The sequence below is a fragment of the Mustela lutreola genome, chromosome 1 (genome assembly GCF_030435805.1).
Source record: "Mustela lutreola isolate mMusLut2 chromosome 1, mMusLut2.pri, whole genome shotgun sequence".
NCBI classification, from domain to species: Eukaryota; Metazoa; Chordata; class Mammalia; order Carnivora; family Mustelidae; genus Mustela; species Mustela lutreola.
Genome location: NC_081290.1, coordinates 105,859,556 through 105,879,680, shown reverse-complemented (window position 1 = coordinate 105,879,680; position 20,125 = coordinate 105,859,556). Strand labels below are relative to the sequence as shown.

Genomic DNA, 20,125 nt, shown 5'->3' with positions numbered 1-20,125 from the left:
CTTATTTTGCTTAGCATAATACCCTTGTTATGTTGAGTAATCTAGCTTATCTTTCTTCATAGTATTTCAATTGCCATAAAACCATGAGCACAGCTAACAATTTCCAAATGCATGGACTTTTTTTCTCGGACTTTACAAAATTCTTATGATAGTTTAGTTAAATAGAAGATATAAAGCATTTTCACAAAGTATTACCTTTATGACACTAAGAGAATGTATTAACCAACTAACAGGTATCTATGAGTGAATATGATGTGCCCAGTACTCTGCTAAGCCCTACAGGGAACTAAAACACTCTCTGAATTTAAGGAAATCTGTAATCTAGTTGCCATTCAAGCCTAAAATACAGGAATAAAGAGAAAACATTCAATTTCTTCTTTTTTTTTTTTAAAGATTTTATTTATTTATTTGACAGAGAGAGATCACAAGTAGGCAGAGAGGCAGGCAGAGAGAGAGAGAGAGGAGGAAGCAGGCTCCCCACTGAGCAGAGAGCCCGATGCGGGACTCGATCCCAGGACCCTGAGATCATGACCTGAGCCGAAGGCAGCGGCTTAACCCACTGAGCCACCCAGGCGCCCACATTCAATTTCTTCTATTTTATAATATAGTCTGGTCAGACAAACTACAAATGCTATCAGAGCTTCTGTCATAAGGAAAGACTTCAAGAGAGAAATAAGAATTTCAAGACGAACAGAATAAATAAAATGGGGTATATCCATGCAATAAAGTATTAGTGATAAAAAGAAATGAAGGATCAGTGAATGTGACAACACAGATGGACTTTGAAAACACTGTTAGGCTAAGTGAGAGAAGCCAGTCACGAAGGACCACATGCAGTATGAGATTCCCAGAAGAGAAAAATCCATAGAAAATGAGTCAGTGGTTGCCTAGTGCCAGGATAGGGATGAGGGAATGGGGATGTTGAGAATGGGGAATGACTGCTAATGGGTATGACCTTCTCTCTGACATGGATAATGATGGTGGCACAACGCTTTGAATATACTAAAAACTACTGAACTTTATACTTTAAAAGGGTGAATTGGTGGCACCTGGGTGGCTCGGTCATTGAGCATCTGCCTTCAGCTCAGGTCACGATCCCGGGGGTCCTGGGATCAAGTCCCACAACAGGCTCCCTACTTAGCTGGGGGTCTGAGTCTCCCTCTCCTCTTGTTCCTCCCCCCACTCATGTTTTCTCTCTCTCTCTGTCAAATAAATAAACAAGTAAAATCTTTTTTTTTTTTTAAGATTTTATTTATTTATTTGACACAGAGAAAGAGAGATCACAAGTAGACAGAGAGGCAGGCAGAGAGAGAGGGGGAAGCGGACTCCCTGCTGAGCAGAGTCTGATGCAGGGCTTAATCCCAGGACCCCGAGATCGTGACCCGAGCCGAAGGCAGAGGCTTAACGCACTGAACCACCCAGGCGCCCGTAAAATCTTTTAAAAAAAAAAAGATAATGAGCTAGTTTCAGGTGTAGAGGTTATGCTAAGGAGCTAAGGGAAAGAATCTGATCAAGTCAGCAGGGCAGGAAGGGATGCAAGAAGTGGGACAGAATAGTCAAAATTAAGTAGTATTTTCACAAATAAGCAGGGAAGATGAAACTGGTTTTACCAATGAAAAATAAGACACTGTCAGAGCGCCAGGGTGGCTCAGTTGGTTAAGCCTCCAACTCTTGATTTCAGCTCAAGTCTACTCTCAGCATTGTAGGATTCATTCCTGCCCCCCACACCCACCCACTGGAGTCAGCCTCCCACTCCCATTGGGCGGGGAGTCTGTTTGAGAGTCTCTTCCTCTCCGTCTGCCCCTCCCCCCACTCACGATCTCTTGTGGGCTCTCACACGCATTCACGTTCTCTCTCTCTCCCTAAAATAAACAAACCTTAAAAAAAAAAAAAAGGGAAGACACTGTCATTCCTTTGCTCAAGAATGACAGTGCCTTCTTTTTCAAGACTTTATTTATTTACTTGGGAGAGCGAGGGAGACTCTTAAGCAGACTCCCACACTGAGTGTGGAGCACAAGGCAATATGGGGCTCCATCTCAAGACCCAGAGATCATGACTTGAGCTGAAACCAAGAGTTAGATGCTTAACTGACTGAGCCGCCCAGGTGCTCCAACACTGTCATTCTTGAGCAAGAACATCATGGTAAAACCAGTATGTTGGGAAGATGAATCTAATGTTTGTGGAAGATGAGTCTAACATTTCCATATATAAGACCGGAGAATAAAAAGACAAAGCAAGAAATTTAGTTGCAGCTTTGGCCTAATTGTAGTCACTTGCTCACAAAGGCCAAGGCAAATGTGGAAGCTGGGAAATGAGGAAAAAAGGGCTGAATCAAGAAAAATTACTATGCTTTTCCTCATGGCTTCATGACATAACATAAGGCCAATGCCATAGCCTCAATGGCTGGCTAACACCACATGGAAAAAATGATATAGCTCTGATCCTACTTGACAAATTATAACTAACATTCTAGTGATTATGTGGTCGTAGGGGCAGAGAGAAGGAAATGGAAATAAGAGAACTCACTAGGTATAGGTGACTCCATTATAACCACTGGAAGGAGGACTGAGTAAGAGATAATTTCATGACTGATGGTCAGTGGCACCATTCTTACATACAAATCAAAACATAAATCAAATAGTCACTTTTATAGGAAAAGGCTTTGGTCTCCCACCTCTCTGACATGCAACCGAAACAAACAAAAGATTACTGCAGAGAAAGAAAAAGATCAATAATAACAATAACTAAATAAATACAGATGTAGATATAGATATACACACATACATACCTAATGTTAAAGGGGATTTTAAATTTCTTGCTGTAAGTCCAGTTATCCAAGGAGATCCATCTATAGTCAAGGTCATTAAATCTGTAGTACGGATCCTGTTGATAAAAATTATGGCAGACAATTATGCAAAAATAAATAAATTAAATAAACATGAAATAAATTATTAACAATAGCCATTTGTCACCTAAAAATTAATGAACTCTGAGCCTAGGAGTGTAAGCATTTCATATGCTGGCACATGCCATCCTCAAGGCTAAAGCTCCATCCATTTAACTTTCAACAAAGTTAACATGGCTTTCAGATAACCAAAAAATACTAAAAAATGTTTTCTTAAAAAAATCCAACAAGGGGCGCCTGGACGGCTCAGTGGGTTAAGGCTTCTGTCTTCAGCTTGGGTCATGATCCCGGGGTCCTCGGATCGAGCTCCACATCGGGCTCTCTACTAAGTGGGGAGTCTGCTTCCCCCTCTCTCTATGCCTGCCTCTCTGCCTACTTGTGATCTCTGTCTGTCAAATAAATAAAATATTAAAAAAAAAAAGTCTAACAAAATTCCTCAATGAAAGAGCTTTGAGATAGAAATAACATAGTTTCATTATCAATAAGAACATGTATGGAGATGATTAGCTGCCCTTGTTAACACCAAATACAGAACCTCCGAGGTATTAGCAGAAAATAAAAGTCAGACCATCTGCTGTGAAGCCCTCAGTTTTGTCTTTTTTTTTTTTTTTTAAAGATTATTTATTTATTTATTTATGTGAGAGAGCAAGTGAGCGAGCAAGCAATAGAGGACAGCAGGGGTAGTGACAGAGAGAGGGGGAGAAGCAGTCTCCCTGCTGAGCAGGGATCCCGATGTGAGACTCGATCCCAAGACCCGGAGGTCATGACATAAGCCCCAGGCAGACGCTTAAAGGACTGAGCCACCCAGGTGCCCTGGCCCTCACTCTCTTATAGCCCTTTTATTGTCACCATGCTTATTGCTGCCACTATTCTAGCGGACCTCAGGGGGGATGGTTCTCCTCTACTACCCAAACATCAGCAAAACGCCCACTCTTTGGATTTACATAGCATTTCCAAAGTTATTTTTCACCAAGCTTTACTAAATGAGCACAAAAAGGACCTCTACAGGAAACACACAGGCAGCATGGATACCATTGAATGGACCAACTTCAGGTTACCTATACTGTCCCAGACCAGGTCAGCAAACTACAACCTATGGGCCACATGCAGCTCACTCACTGTTTCTGTGCAGCCAGTGAGCTAAGAATGGACACATGTCAATAAATAAAGCTTTACTGGAGCACTGCCATGCCTGTTCCTTTACAAATCATACACGGCAGCTTTCATGCTACAACAGCAGAGCTGAGTAGGTATGACAGAGGCCATACAACCCATGATGCCTAAAGTAGTGTCCAGGCCTTTACTGAAAATGGTTGCCAATGTCTACTCCAGGCAACAGGCCTGCTGGGTGTTCACTGATGCTATTCTTACTGAGTGTCCAGCCCTAGATCCTTCCTTTCATAATACTCAGAGATCCTTCTTTTCCTACCCATTTTCTACACTTTACATTCCAGATGAGGACACAGAAAAGAAAGTGGCAAGTGACACTTTTTGGTCCATCTTTCTGTGAACAACATCACAGCTACAAAGAAGGAAACAGTGCAGTCCTCCCCCACTGGGACGGGACAAAGGGTGATTTCCTCAGGAATTGCATCTCTAGATGGAGAAGGAAAAGCCAACTTTGTCTAACTTCCACAGAAGTTAGGTTGGCACCTGCTCAGAGCACAAGTCAGTAAGACACACTACAACATGGCTGGGTATATGTCAAGATGGAAAGAATAGTACCTGTCAGAAATTGCTCCTGACGAAGAAACACTTCATTTTATTTTTAAGATTTTATTTATTTTTAGGTAATCTCTCCACCCAATGTGGGGCTCAAACTCACACCACCACAAACAAGAGTCACATGCTCTATGGACTAAGCCAGACAGAGCCCCTGGAAGAAATATTTTAATAAACTACTAGGGAAGAGTGCAGTTAATGAGATTTAGTAACAACTGATAATCACCAAACTGACTTTTAAGGGCTGATTAACAATGAGGTTTTATTCTGCTAAGTAGGGTGTGCCAGGCCCAGCCAACTTGTTTCCTTTTCGGCTCTTCCAACACACACACAGGACTTAAGAGTCCGATGAATAAGCATGGAATAAATATTTAAGGACACAGGTTTAAAGAAGTACCTAATAATTAGCCTGTCCATGTGTCTCCACCCAGCCTTATTTATAACTCTACACTGTGGACTCAGTCCAATCCAGTTAAAAATAACATGAAAAGGAAGGTGTGAAGGCTAATGTAGTTACAACATGTCATCCTGCTAAGCTGTGGGGCTGACTGATGATCTGGTTTGTGTGGCACAAGTCCTGTCTCTCAGGCTCTTGAAGTAAGCTGCTTGTTGAGTTTGAGAGGACAAGCTTCTCAGATATATTTTTTCTAGACAAATAGAATTTGGAGGTTAAGTTTTTCTTTTACTTGAAAGAAGCCAAAATTTAAAGACCAGAAACCGGGGCACCTGGGTGGCTCAGTCGTTCAGCATCTGCTTTCAGCTCAGGTCATGATCCCAGGGTCCTGGGATGGAGCCCCAAGTCAGGCTCCCTGCTTGGTGGGAAGCCTGCTCCTCCCTCACCCACTCCCCCCGCTGTGTTCCCTCTCTGGCTGTCTCTCTGTCAAATAAATAAATAAAATCTCCAAAAAAACCACCACCAATCAAAAGGCTACATACTATATGACTCCAACTACATGATGTTCTGGAGAAGGCAAAACCACATTAACAGTAAAGAGATCAGTGGTTGCGGGGCACCTTTGCCCTCCCCCCCCCAACTCTCTCTCTCTGACAAATAAGCAAATCTTTAAAAAAAAAAACAACAAACAAACGGGGGTGGGGGGGGGAGCAGTGGTTGCCAGGGATTAAGGATTAAGGGGGAGAGAGGTGAACAGGCAGAGCTCAGAAGATTTTGAAGTTAGCGAAACTCCTCTAAATGATACTAAAATGATGAATAGATATAATAAATTTGTCAAAACCCACAGATATACAACACCAAGAGTGAACTCTAATATAAATTATATGCATAGGGTGATAATGATAGGTCAGTGTAGGTTCACTGATGATAACAAATGTACCACTCTGTGGAGGGATGTCCTTATGAGGGGCTGTGCCAGTGTGTGGAGGGGGGTATATATGGAAACGTCTGCATTTTCATTCAATTTTGCTGTGAACCTAAAATTACTCCAAAAGATGAAGTCTACTAAAAAAATTTCCTGTAAGGGAAAATATCTTACCTTCCCTAAAATAAAGATTGCAGAAGCTTAGATTACACTTATAATAACTATTCCAAATGCTAAGCAACCAACTTAATTTGCTCATATTAAAACTCTGAGTCCTATTTAAAGCTAACAGCCCAGTCTATCCACTCCTCAAGGATAGCTATTTTTCTGGTCCTTCTGCTTAATTTGTAGTACTCAAACTCACTGCCATGTCTTCTGAAGAAGGAAAGCTTTTCGTGGGAGGGCTCAACTTCCACATCAATAAGCAGGATCTGGAAGACCACTTCAGCAGCTCTGGTCCTATTTCTGAGGTAGTTGTTGTCAAGGACTTACGAGACTCAGCAATCCTGAGGTTTTAATTTCACTACCTTCACCAAACTAGAGCTTGTCTCTGATGCCAGGAGAGCCATGAATGGAGAGTCTCTAGATGGTCACCAGATCCACATGGATCTCTCTGGCAAGTCAGCCAGGGGTGATTTTGGGGCCCAGGGGCAAGGTTGCAATTACTCTAGAGGTGGTGGGGACCAAGGCTACAGGAGTGGCAGATACGATGACCTGGAAGATATGGATATGGAAGGCCAGAGTGCTTATGACCGCTACACCAGAAGAAATTACAGAGACAATTATGACGAGGGAGATGAGGCGTGTGTACCTAATGTAGACACAGGAATAAAACTTCTGATCCAGGATCATCCTTCCAAATGGCTGTACTTACAAAGATTTTTAAAGCTACACTGAAACATCTGTTTCAGTGCATCAACTTCTACTTTTGAACTGACTCCCAAGGTAGCTTGTTAAAGACATTTTAGAAAGCTCAATGTGTTTTTTTTTTTTTTTGGTTTGTGATTTTTTTTTTTAAAGAATGAATCTTCTTTTTTTAAAGATTTCATTTATTTATTTGACAGAGAGAGACACAGAGAGAGAGGGAACACAAGCGGGGGAGGGGGAGAGGGAGAAGCAGGCTCCCTGCTGAGCAGAGAGCCTGATGTGGGGCTCAATCCCAGAACCCTGGGACCATGACCTGAGCCAAAGGCAGACACTTAATGACTGAGCCACCCAGGCGCCCCTCAATGTGTTTTTTAAACTTTTTTCTGCCATTTAAAGACAAATTCTGGGACATTTGTAGGGTCTGATTATTTTTCCTTTTACCATTTTTTTAGTTTGGGATCTCAGAGTTGCTGGTCCTGCCCCCCCCCCAAAAAAAAATAAGATAATAATGTGCATTTAGGGACATTTTAAGATTTTATTTATTTATTTATTAACAGAGACAGAGACACAAGGAGGCAGAGAGGCAGGCAGAGAAAGGAAGGGAAGCAGACTCCCTGCCGAGCAGAGAGCCCGATGTGGGGATCAATCCCAGGACCTTGGGATCATGACCTGAGCCCAAGGCAGAGGCTTAACCCTCTGAGCCACCCAGGTGCCCCTTAGGGACATTTTAGAATGTTTATCAGAGGTGGGAAGCAATTTCCAAATGCAAATTTGGATTATAAGAAATCAAGAACATGATCAGAGGTTTGTTTTTTGATTGTTGTTGTTTTAATTCGGGGTCACCACCTTGATTACATAGAAGTTTCCTTAAAACATTTGTGAATATCATTTTTATTTATTACTGGAAGAAAAAATATTCTGTTGTGTCTCATTCAGCATTTAGGATGTCCTTCATAGCACAGATTAAAAAGTTGAAAACTGAAAATAAACAAAAAATAAACAAAATAAAGCTAACAGCAGTTCAGTGTTATACCTGATGACTAAGAAACCATGTAAGTCATTGGGATGCTAAGCAAACCCATGAGCCCTAAAAAACAACAGAAATATCATTTGTTGTCCAAGACAGGTACTCATATAGTCTTATCTTCATCACAATCATATGCAGTAAATACCATTTACAGAGGAAGAAACTAAAGCTCTGGAAGATTCCACTCCTAAGTCCCACAAGTAAGCAGTACATCCAGGAACCAAATCACCTCAGTCTAACACCAAGGTCTGCATTCTTTCAGCTATCCTCATGCCACACACACCGACACTTTTATATCAGATGATCACCTGACCCAAGGGGAAAGGTATTATCATCATTGCCATCTCGGAACAAAGAGTCCAAGGCTAAAAGTTAAATGAAGTGGCGGAGCACTGATTTAGACCCAGGACATCTAGCTCTAGAGTCCAAACAATCCATTACCCAGTGCTGCCATTATTGTCACAAATGCCACCAACTGTTACAATGTCAGTGCTACCTACCAAGCAGGAACCAGGAGATAAATATGCCATATAAAGCCTGTGCTAGTTATTTATAATTGGCATTTACCATGCTTGCATACGTCAACAAACTATATGGCAACACACCGTACAAAGGACATTATCAGTCTCATTTTCTCTGTAAGCTTCTGAACGCCATCTGTTAGGACTGCCTATAGATACATAAATTCTTTTTTTTTTTTAAGATTTTATTTATTTATTTGACAGAGAGAGATCACAAGTAGGCAGAGAGGCAGGCAGAGAGAGAGAGAGAGGGAAGCAGGCTCCCCGCTGAGCAGAGAGCCCGATATGGGACTCGATCCCAGGACCCTGAGATCATGACCTGAGCCGAAGACAGCGGCTCAACCCACTGAGCCACCCAGGCGCCCCAGATACATAAATTCTTTAACCAGGTATAGCTTCTCCACTCTCCAATTCTGCTTCAATCCAACACCTGATTCTACCCCAGACATAATTACTTCAAATAGAGTTAAAAAAAGAAAAGGAAATCTTTGCAACTGTCTCATACATAGATGTCTTCTTGGACCACTTCGACAAAAAAAGTTTAAGAAAACATTTATGCAAAAATGAGCAGAAGTAAACAATACATTGAGCAAACAATATATTAAGATACAGAGAAGCTACACTCTCCAAACCTCAGTTTGTCCATCGCCAAAAGGAGCTTCATCTATGATTCTTACTTCAGAAGGTGCACAGGTACAAGAGATTCTAAGTTCCTAAGTCAAAACATTTTGGTTGGCCTTAACATCATTTTTGCCTAAAATCCTTAAACTAGTAAATACTGCTTCATCTCTACCACAGCTAAGTAAAAAGGGGTGGAAGTTAAGGCAACTCCTTGTTTCCTGACCAAAGAGAATTTAAAAGGGGAATTTAAAAGGAGAAACAAGATGCTTTCCTTAGCCCACTCCACAGCTCCAGACTAGAACTCATGAAAGATTAGGGTAAATGCCCAGAGAATGATTCTAGACTGACACAAAGGGTCAGAGGAGCCACAGATCACACCTGCTTAGGGAGCAAATTTGGGTGGTTAAACAGATCCACAGCCATAGCTCCTGCCTCTGAGATGAAGCTGGGGCAGGGAGAAGGGAGGGGGTGGAGCTCACAGGTAAGAGCAGCAGCAGGGAGCAACCTTGCTTGCATGAATTCAAGTCCCAGCTCAGCCCTAATATCTGTGAGATCCTGTGAAGCTTATGTAACACCCTACTCTTCCATTTTCTCAGTTCTAGAACAGAAATAATAGTACCTCCCAGGATCAGTATGAAAATTGCCAAGAGGTAACACGTGGAAAATGCTTAGAACCATTTATTGCATACAGCAAGCATTCAACAAATGACAGCTATAGTTACTGTTTCAGATACTGATCTGAAATGACTTCTAGGGTATGTCAAATTAAAGGAAAAAGTCAGTACCAAACCATATGCATAGAATATCATCTGTAGAGAGAAATGTAGATAAATCTATTATGTATACAAACATCTGTCACAAGATACACGAATGTACACAAGACCCCTGTTAACAGTGGTTGTTTCTGTGGAAAGAAACTAGAAAACTAGGAGACAGGGATGCTTTCATTATATATCCCACCTTTACATTTTTTTTTTTTTATCATTACAGTTAACCCTCAGGGGTACAGCTAACAATATGGTGCTCCTAAACCCCACACAGTCAAAAACCTACTTACTAACTTTGACTCCTCAAAATTAACTACCAATCGCCTACTATTCACCAGAAACCTTACTAATAACATAAACAGTCAATTAACATATTTTGTATATCTATTATACACTGTATTCCTACAAGAAAGTAAGCTAGGGAAAAGAAAATGTTATTCATAAAATCAGAAGGGAAAGAAAACACATTTATAGTACTGTACTCACTGAAAAAAATCCAAGTATAAGTGGACTCGCCTAGTTCAAACCCATTTAGTTCAGGGATCAACTGTGTATCCTTTACCTATTTCTAAAAGTCCTTAAAATTAGTTGACCTCTTTTTTAAAAAGAAAACAATAAGCTGGGCTGATAGCAGTACAAATGACGAAGCAGGAATGGTTATAAGACACTGCAGGCTGGACCTACAAGATCCAACAAGCAGCAACACAGGTGACAAGAAACAAAAACGGCCTCAAAATTCCAGGTCTCATTCACTGAGAAAATATTGGTGTGTTGTTAGAAACAGATAAAAGAAGAGAAACTAAGGATTGGGAGAATTGAGAAAAGAGGCATTTGTATAGACTGAGTTTCAATATTCCATGAAGACATTCAGGTAGAAGAGTGGAGATAAATTTCCAGCCACAAATCAGCAGAGGACAGAGTTCCAGATTAAGACATCAGAGCAGCTCTAGGCCAGAGCCACAGTTTTGGCACAGACACCAAAACTAAGAGACTTCCAAGAGGCAGAGAACAGAGAAGAAGGGATGTGTAGAGTGACCCTCAGGAACTGCATGCATTTATCAAGAACTTTCAGCAAATGGGATGCTCTGGGTGGTATATTTTGAACAGCACATTGTGCTCATCACTGTTCTCACTGGACATCTTTAGATTAAGACAGTAATTGTTCTCTTTGCTTACTATTTCTTCTTGCCAACAGGCCACATGAGATGTGAAAAGATGTGGGTTGCATCCTTGTCCCCCCAACCATTTAAAAGATGCATGACCTTAGGCCATAACTTCTCTGAGCCTCCATCAGTGTAACTAATGATAACCTTCTCCACAGGGCTGCAGTGGGAATTATATGACCAGGTGCACCTGAAAGGGTCAAGGAGAGTGCATTTCACATGGAAGACATTAAAGCACTATTACATGAAGATGAGTTTCATAGTCTAGGTTGACTATATACATGTTCATGTGATAAAGACAACGCCTTACCTAAAGATTCAACTATCAGTTGTTTCTCTGATATCCAGTGTTGGGCCATAAGAAGCAAATCTTCTTATGCCCTAAACACACCCCACAAGGTATCAAATGAAGAAGCATATATCCAGGTTTAAGAATCAGAATTTTCCAAAGCTGTCTTTAAAAAAAAAAAAAGAAGGGGTGCCTGGGTGGCTCAGTGGGTTAAGTGCAATTGCACTTAAATTGTTTAATTTTTAAGGGCAATTGCACTTAAATTGTTTAAGGAAATAAGGATATATGGGACACCTGGGTGGCTCAGTGGGTTAAAGCCTCTGCCTTTGGCTCAGGTCATGATCTCAGGGTCCTGGGATCGAGTCCCACATCGGGCTCTCTGCTCAGCGGGGAGCCTGCTTCCTCCTCTCTCTCTCTGCCTGCCTCTCTGCCTACTTGTGATCTCTCTCTGTCAAATAAATAAATAAAATCTTAAAAAAAAAAAAAAAAGAAGAAGAAAAAGAAGGCTTAAAAACCTCACGGTTTTCTCTTCCCCAAAACTGAATATCTGATTATTTCTGCTCAAATTTAAACTTCAAATACAGAGTTCTTAACTCACTTATCTCCTTAATGCCATACATCATTTTTAAGCAAACTTTTAGAAAACATACAGACCTTCAAAAGATTCTTTTTCTATGTGTGCCTGGGTGGCTCAGTTGGTTAAGCGACTGCCTTCAGCTCAGGTCATGATCCTGGAGTCTCAGGACTGAGTCCCGCATCTGACTCCCTGCTCAGCAGGGAGTCTCCTTCTCCCACTGACCTTGTTTCCTCTCATGCTCTCTCTCTCAAATAAATAAATAAAATCTTAAAAAAATATATATTCCTTTTCTACAAGCTTTTGAGATCATTTCACATTATAAAATGATCAAATAAAATCAAATATTCCAGTTTTAAGTCCTTCATAGAAGATGAGTACAGACACCAAAGAAAAGACCTTCTATTTAAGGATAAATTTATATTTGGTCATTTTGGACCACAATCATGAGACTTCTTCCTCTGAAACACAACAAAAATATTCAAATGGGTGATAATGGCATTACAGTTAGAGATCCATAGTAAAATGTTTGAGGATGAAATGGTGTGAAGTCTAGAATTGCTTCAAAATTAGGGGTGGCATAGTGAATGGAGGAAGAAACAAAATGTACTGTGCTGAAGGTGGAGTGATGGATAAATGGGAGTTCACTTTGCTATTCTTTGTAGCTGTTTGAAATGTACCATAACAATAAGTTTTTAAAGTGTATTTACATGACAATTGTCTCTTGGCTACTTCAAGAATACAAAAATGTACATTTATCCACACTAATGCACATATTTTATTAGAATTTATCTGAGTGATAATCGGCAGATTAGGGCCTCCAAGGGCTCATAGGACAGAATGATTAAGACTAAATTGTTAGGCACATGTATAGCTACCATGATAGCCTTGACATTTATATTTTATAAACTGACATATCTAAAAAATCTTCTCTGATCATTTGTCCCAATTACATAAGAAGGATACAAAAGAGTCGTAAAATTTAGAGAATTCCTAAGTATTTGGTGCCTATCAGTTCTTAGTATATGTGTATATTCATATATTTATAAAATGTTTTCGTCAATTTTTAAGTGTAGATTTCAAATATGAACACATCTTCATAATGGGAGTCTATGTAGTTATTAAACATTAGTCTAGATCTATACTTACAGACATGTATAGATACAGAATGATGTTCACCATGTATTTTAAATGAATAAATACTTATAAAACCATTACAGGAATTGATTTCATTTTTATATTATTGTATTTGTATGTACTTAGAAAAATCTGGAAAGACACACATAAACATTTTTATAATGGTTACTTCTGCTTTGTAGTATGTTTTTTATTGTTTTTCCCTTATTCTTTATATTTTATATTTTTGTGCATCGATTTTTTTGTTCAATAAGCATTAAACATTTATAATTCTTTAAAAAATAATTTTAAGAGAGGAAATAAGAAAATTACCAGTATGTGAGAATTTCATACATGAAAAAGTAATGTTTTATATCAGTGAACAAAAGAGAAATTGTTAAATTATGAGATATAAAAAACTAACCATCTGAAAACCTCAAATGGATCAAAATTTTAAATATATAAAGGAATTATAAAGATACAAAAGAGGAAATACATGTAAATATTTACTTATTGGGGTAAGAAGGAATTACTTTCAAAGTAAAATATCCAAGACAGAAACAATCATGAAAGGAAAAAACCTTACAAGATTTCAATATATAAAAGAGACATTTTGGGGGCACCTGGGTGGGTTAAAGGCTCTGCCTGCGGCTCAGGTCATGATCCCAGGGTCCTAGGATGGAGCCCTGTATCAAGCCCTGTATCGGGCTCTATGTTCAGCAGGGACTCTGCTTCCCCTCTCTCTCTGCCTACTTGTGATCTCTGTCTGTCAAATAAATAAATCTTTTTAAAAAAATAATAAAAAAGAAATTTTTGAAAATATATAACCAGAAGTCTAATAAATATGTATTTTAGATGAAGAGCCAACACAAAAATAAAGGACATAAGTAACCCGAAATCACCAATAAACATGAAATAAACATATAAAAGATGTTCAACCTCACTATAAACTGTGTTTGGTTTTGGTTTTTTTAAAATAATGTCCAAATGGGGCACCTGGGTGAGTATCCCACTCTTGATTTTGGCTCAGGTCATAATCTCAGGGTTCTGGGATTGAGTACCCCCACCCCAGGGGCCAGGCTGCCTGCTCATCAGGGAGTCAGCTTGGGAGTCTCTCTCCTTCTTCCTCTACTACTCCCTCTTCTCGTATGTGCCTGCACCCTCTATCTAAAATAAATAAATAGTCGGGCCTGGGTGGCTCAGTGGGTTAAGCCTCTGCCTTCAGCTCAGAGGTCCTGGGATAGAGTCCTGCATCTGGTTCTCTGCTCAGCAGGGAGCCTGCTTCCCCCACTCTCTCTCTGCCTGCCTCTCCTAATTGTGATGTTTCTCACTGTCAAATAAATTTTAAAAATCTTTAAAAATAAATAAATAAATAATAAAATAACAAATCATTTTAAAAAATAAGTAAATAAAATAATGTCCAAATCTAGCACCTAAAATGAGCACTCTGATAAAAGAATGGGAATGTAAAACTGTTACAGTTTTTATTATTTATTGAGAAAAACTGTATTGAGAAGCAGGGAGCCAGGAGATCTCTCCCTCTCTCTGTGTCAAATAAATAAATAAAATCTTTAAAAAAGAAGTACATATTAAAAGACCAAAAAAGGGGGTGCCTGGGTGGCTCAGTGGGTTAAAGCTTCTGCCTTTGGCTCCAGTCATGATCCCAGGGTCGTGGAATCGAGCCCCACATCTGGCTCTCTAGGTTCTCTGCTCAGCAGGAAGCCTGCTTCCCTCTCTCTCTGCCTGCCTCTCTGCCTACTTTGATCTGTCAAACGAATAAATAAAATCTTAAAAAAAAAAAAAAGACTAAAACAGTGTATACCCTTATGAATCAGCAATTGCACTTCTAAAAATTGTTTAAGAAAATAAGGATATATGGAAAACCTGGGTGGCTCAGTGGGTTAAAGCCTCTGCCTTTGGCTCAGGTCATGATCTCAGGGTCCTGGGATGGAGTCCCATGTCCGGTTCTTCACTCAGCAGGAGCCTGCTTCCTCCTCTCTCTCTCTGCCTGTCTCTTTGCCTACCTGTGATCTCTGTCAGATAAAAAAATAAAATCTTAAAAAAAAAAAAAAAAAAGAAAGAAAGAAAATAAGGATATATACTAATTAAAATTTATTTATTTTAAAGATTTAATTTTTTTTTTTTTTTTTTTTTTTTTGACAGAGAGAGACGCAGCCAGAGAGGGAACATAAGCAGCAGAAGTGGGAGAGGGAGAAGCAGGCCTCCCACTGACCAGGGAGCCGAATGCGGGGCTCAATCCCAGACCCTGGGATCATGACCTGAGCCAAAGGTAGATGCTTAACGACTGAGCCACCCAGGCACCCCACAATAACTAAAATTTAGTTAAAAGGATCTTCATCAAAGAATAGAAAAAATCGAGTCTGGTAACTATCCAACAGTGAGTGATTGATTATAAATGACAGCAAATATATACAACGAAATCAAAAAGAGCCCTTAACCATGGTTTGTAGAAATATGTTTATCGTGTACAAAACTATCAAAAATATTCTATACGAAAAAGTAGTTATGCTGTATATTTAAATAATTATCAAAAATGTGTATAGACAGAAAAGTTCTGAAAGAATATAGTGTATTTTAACCCACTGAGCCACCAGGTGCCGCCAAGAATATAGTGTATTTTAAAATTTTAATAGTAGTTATCTCTGAAAGCCAGGTTTCCAGGTTTTCTTCTTCTCACCTATATTTTCTAATTTTGGCATACTGAGAATATCTTTATCTAAAAAAAGAGAAATGTGGGACACCTGGGTGGCTTAGTCAGTTGGGCATCTGCCTTTGGCTCAGGTCACGATCCCAGGGTATGAGAATCTAGTCCGACATCCAGCTCCTTGCTCTACAGGGAGTCTGTTTCTCCCTCTGCCTCCTGTTCTCCCTGCTTGTGCTCTCTCTCTGACAGATAAATACATAAAATCTTTTTTAAAATTTAAAAAAAAAAAAAGCTTTTCAAACTTGCACCACTGAGAATTGCATAGGAAAGCTGAAAACAGTCATAACAAGTGTCCCCTTATCTAAGCACTTAAGATATCAGGCAGCTCCATTCATGCAACTCTATGCTCCAAACTCCCAACAGCTTCCCCATTACATGCAGAATAAAAACCAACGTGTTTCCCATGGCTTACAAGCCCTACAAGATCTGCAGTAGATGCCCTCTTTGAACACATTCCCTTCCCCAAGAGCTCACAGGGCCCTAGTCACACTAACCAGCTTACTATTCCTACAACTTCTCCAGCACGTTCCCATCTCAAGGCCTCTCCTCTCTCCGACTTTTTTTTTTTTAAAACTGATCTTATCAAAAAGATCTCTGCTTAAAAGTTACTTTATCAAGACAGCTATCTTTAACCACTTTATTCTTTTTTTTTTTTTTTAGATTTATTTATTTATTTGACAGAGAAAGAGAGATCACAAGTAGGCAGAGAGGCAGGAACAGAGAGAAGGGGGAAGCAGGTTCCCTGCTGAGCAGAGAGCCTGATGCGAGGCTTGATCCCACCACCCAGAGACCATGACTGGATCTGAAGGCAGAGGCTTAACCCACTGAGCCACCCAGGCGCCCCTAACCACTTTATTCTAATAGCATTCTTCCCCACCAGCCTTCTACCTCTGCTTCCTCTTATCGACTTTATTTCTTTTCCGTGTACCACCTGCCATTATATTATCTATTAATTTGTTTATTGTCTATCTCCTCCACTGGAATGCCTAATGGAACAAAGAGTTTGTTTTCCTCACCACTCAGTTTCAAGCACTTTAAATAGTGCCTGCTACATTGGAAGTGTGGAATACTTACAAGATAATTAGGGGAATGAGTAAATAAATAACTTTGGCCAAGATATGTTTCAAGTTCTTGTGTAAAAACAGTATTTGGCCTTATCTGCTCTAAACGATAGATTTCCTGAGGCCAACACCAAAAGGGTAGTTGTAATAAAGCAGGTGGAGTAACAGCACCATATTAACTCAATAATACTGATGTTGCTGATGATTAGGCCCAGAGTTACCCAATCCCCAAAAGCCTCCCCCCGCCCCACCGACCTCTCACTGCACTACCATTTAAAACCTACATCTTGGGGCGCCTGGGTGGCTCGGTAGGTTAAGCTTCTGCCTTCAGCTCAGGTCCTGATCTCAGGGTCCTAGAATAGAGCCCTCCATAGGGCTCTCTGCTCAGCAGGGAGCCTGCTTCCCCCCTCTCTCTCTGCCTGCCTTTCTGCCTACTTGTGATCTCTCTCTGTCAAATAAATAAATAAAAATCTTCTTTAAAAGGTTTTAAAAATTAAAAATAAAAAAATAAAACCCACATCTTTGAAAAGTGAATTGTGGAAAATCAGAGAAGGAGATGAACCATGAAAGACTGTGGACTCTGAGAAACAAACTGAGGGTTTTAGAAGGGGGGGGAGGTTGGGTGAGCCTGGTGGTGGGTATTAAGGAGGGCCCATATTGCATGGAGCACTGGGTGTGGTGCATAAATAATGAATCTTGGAACACTGGGAAAAAAAATATTTTGATAAGGGGGAAAATAAAATAAATAAATAAATAAATAAATAAAATCTTTTCAGAAAAGAAAAAAAATTTTTTAAAAACCCACATCTACCTTACTGAACTTAAAGTTTTTCTAAGAATTTCTGAATATATTTAACAAACATTATAAATTATTTCCATGAAGAAAAGTGAGTTATTTCATACTCTGAGCAACCTCTTTCTCGTTAGCTAGTAACCAAACCCTGTTTCTTAATATGTAGCCTTGTAACATGAAATAATCATCTTATTTGCTAAAGCCACTAATTATTTCTCACTGCCCTTAATTTTTCAGTAAAATGAAGCAAGGAGAGACCCTGCAAAATAAACACAGGCAGTCTCAAAGCATGTGTGAGGGAAGCCTCAGGGAACCAAGGTCTGCTGTAGCCTATGTCACAAGTAGTTTGTTAACTAAAAGTAGTTAAAGTACCCAAATTTGAAAATTAGTTATTTTAAAAAAGATAAACTGGACTATGGTCCATTAGTTATTTTAAAAAAGATAAACTGGACTATGGTCAGTGTCATTTACAAGGTTCACTTCCTTTCTGATACACATTTCTTGAAGAAAAGCTCATGTATACAAGATCAGAAATTCTGCATAACCCTACTTGATGATGCCGTCATTTAAGTAAACTGTGAATGATATTCCCCATAGTCAACCACAGGAATATCATAATTTTTCACACCACCACGGTAAGCGTAGTACAGTTGAGAACCCAGACTGTGGAATGGAGTCTGGCCAGCCTGGGCTAGAATTCCACTTCTGCCACTTAGTTGCTGTGTGATCTGGAGTAAATTCTCTACCTTCTCTGGTCTCCCTAACTCCGTATTATCCATAAAACGGAGATAAGAAGATCTACTCTTGTAGAGATGTTCTTGGGGCTGGTAAAATGTATCAAAAACATCTTGTCCCAGGCAAGAACGACTGAGGAATGGGAATGGAACAGTGCACAAAAACAGTGGAAGGTGTTAAAGTCTGGAAAAGCTCTCAACTTCTCTGCACACAGGCAGCCAAAGAGGAAACCGTCCTCCACAAGGAAATCTATAAATTGGAAGATCTCTTAACACACACACACAATGTGCCCGAAGAAACGGCACCTTTCTTCATATCCCAATCAGCCTTAAAAATTATCTAGCCTTTACACTAGCACTAATAATCCTAACCTTACGCTTGTATGTCTCATTCTCCTTATCTTAGGGTTGCATCAATCCCAACCCGACTCCCTGAGGTCTACAAGCTAAAGAGAAAAACCAAGACATCACTGAATATAGCTAACGCTTAGCAAAACTAGTGTCCCCTAAAGGGTCCATATAAACAGTAAACCCCCGCCTTACGCTTTGTCGGTAACAAGTCCCTTCTATGCTCCTCAGTGAACTACAGCAATAGGAAAACCTCCAGTAGAAACACTAGGCGCCCAGTATGAACTTCCGCTTTCCGAATTAGTGCAGTCCCAGACTGGGTCCGGCGGCCCGCACCAAGCCTGGACCCCAGCGGTGCTCTCCGCCGACAGGAGATTAACTGCTTCAACATTTCCCCGCCCCATACCACAAGACCCAAAGAAAAGTTAGGACCAAACCCAGGAACACAGCCCTAAGGGTCGGGGGCTGCTAAGCCGTTCCTGCGCCCCTCTCAGCACATGGGGCACGCGGGTGCAGGTTGCGGCGGGGCGTCCGCACACAGTACCTGGATGAGGCCCCGCTGGAACAGGGCGCTGTGCACGCAACCGGGGACCCTCCCTGGCAGTTCCAGGGAGCCGTTCCCGCTGCGGATCCTCCAGCTTCCCCGCAAGCTGAGGCTGCGCCCGAAGGCGGTGGGGCCCGCTGGGCATAGGGCGAGCAGGAAAAGCAGGCGGAGGCGCATACCGAGAGCCGGAGCTGAGCCAACCGCGCCTGCGGCCGCGGAAGCCCGAGTTCCTCGGAAGCCGCCCGGGCTCCTGCGCTCCCCGTCCGGGCCCCGCCCCCGGGCCCGCCCCCAGGTCAGCTGAGAAGCTGGGACGACCCGGGCTCCCGCGGCGGGGCGGGCTAGCGCAGAGCTCCGCTGGGTGGGTGGGCAGAATCTGGTCCTGGTGGTACCTCGGCAGTCTGGGTGGGCAATTTTCAGCGCTTATTCCTGCTGCTCCGCTGTCTGAGCCAAAGGCGAGAACAGTGCTGCGCAATTGGGACACACAGATCCCTGGGCACGAAGTGGCGCTCAAAGCCGCAGGGAGCTCAAGGACCGACAGTAGGGTGATGAGACGCAGCGAGAGAGGCTTCCAACCGCTTCAGACAACCGAAACACGGAGACACTCACCGCCTCAGCTCCCCCAAATTTCCCGGGACCTTCATCCACACTTCAGAGGCCTGTCGGGCGGCAGTAACGCTCACCTCCTGCAGCTCCACAGGTGGGTCTCAGAGCGCACTCCCACCCTTCAGAGATGTAACAGTGACTAAAATTACCTGATTCGTAGGGTCATTTTGAGGGCTGAGAAAATCCGTGTACCGCGTGGAGCGTAGGGCCTCCCCCAGAAAAACAGCAAGTTAGTTAATGTTAGTGGACTACGACCCTCTGTTTTGAAAAGCCTCACAGAGGACGCTTCCTGAGGTTCCAGAAATGTGCACCAGATGTGCAGGCAAATTTAAAATCCTCCAAGTCTCCTCCTCTCAGTAAGGGTGAGACTTGAACTGGGAAGTTTCCTGAACTCAAAAATGTAGACAGTCCAATTTTTTCAGGTTG

The 20,125-nt window shown here is 41.2% G+C and overlaps 1 protein-coding gene across 4 annotated transcripts in view; it reads right to left on the bottom strand.

The window, feature by feature from the left end:
* The window catches only part of MANBA (mannosidase beta), a 122,839-nt gene extending 103,484 nt beyond the window's left edge, over nucleotides 1-19,355 (bottom strand). For 2 of the 4 annotated variants that reach the window (XM_059172008.1, XM_059172023.1), the window contains exons 1-2: nucleotides 19,097-19,355; nucleotides 2,789-2,883 (exon numbers count right to left, since the gene is read on the bottom strand). In XM_059172008.1, coding sequence (XP_059027991.1) covers nucleotides 2,789-2,883; nucleotides 19,097-19,273 — 272 coding nt within the window. In that variant the 5' untranslated portion in view covers nucleotides 19,274-19,355. Of the gene's footprint in view, nucleotides 1-2,788; nucleotides 2,884-6,310; nucleotides 6,332-14,775; nucleotides 14,947-19,096 lie in introns of those variants that run through there. The other 2 variants (XM_059172032.1, XM_059172014.1) reach the window with 2 other exon arrangements.
* Nucleotides 19,356-20,125: the final 770 nt, after the last annotated feature.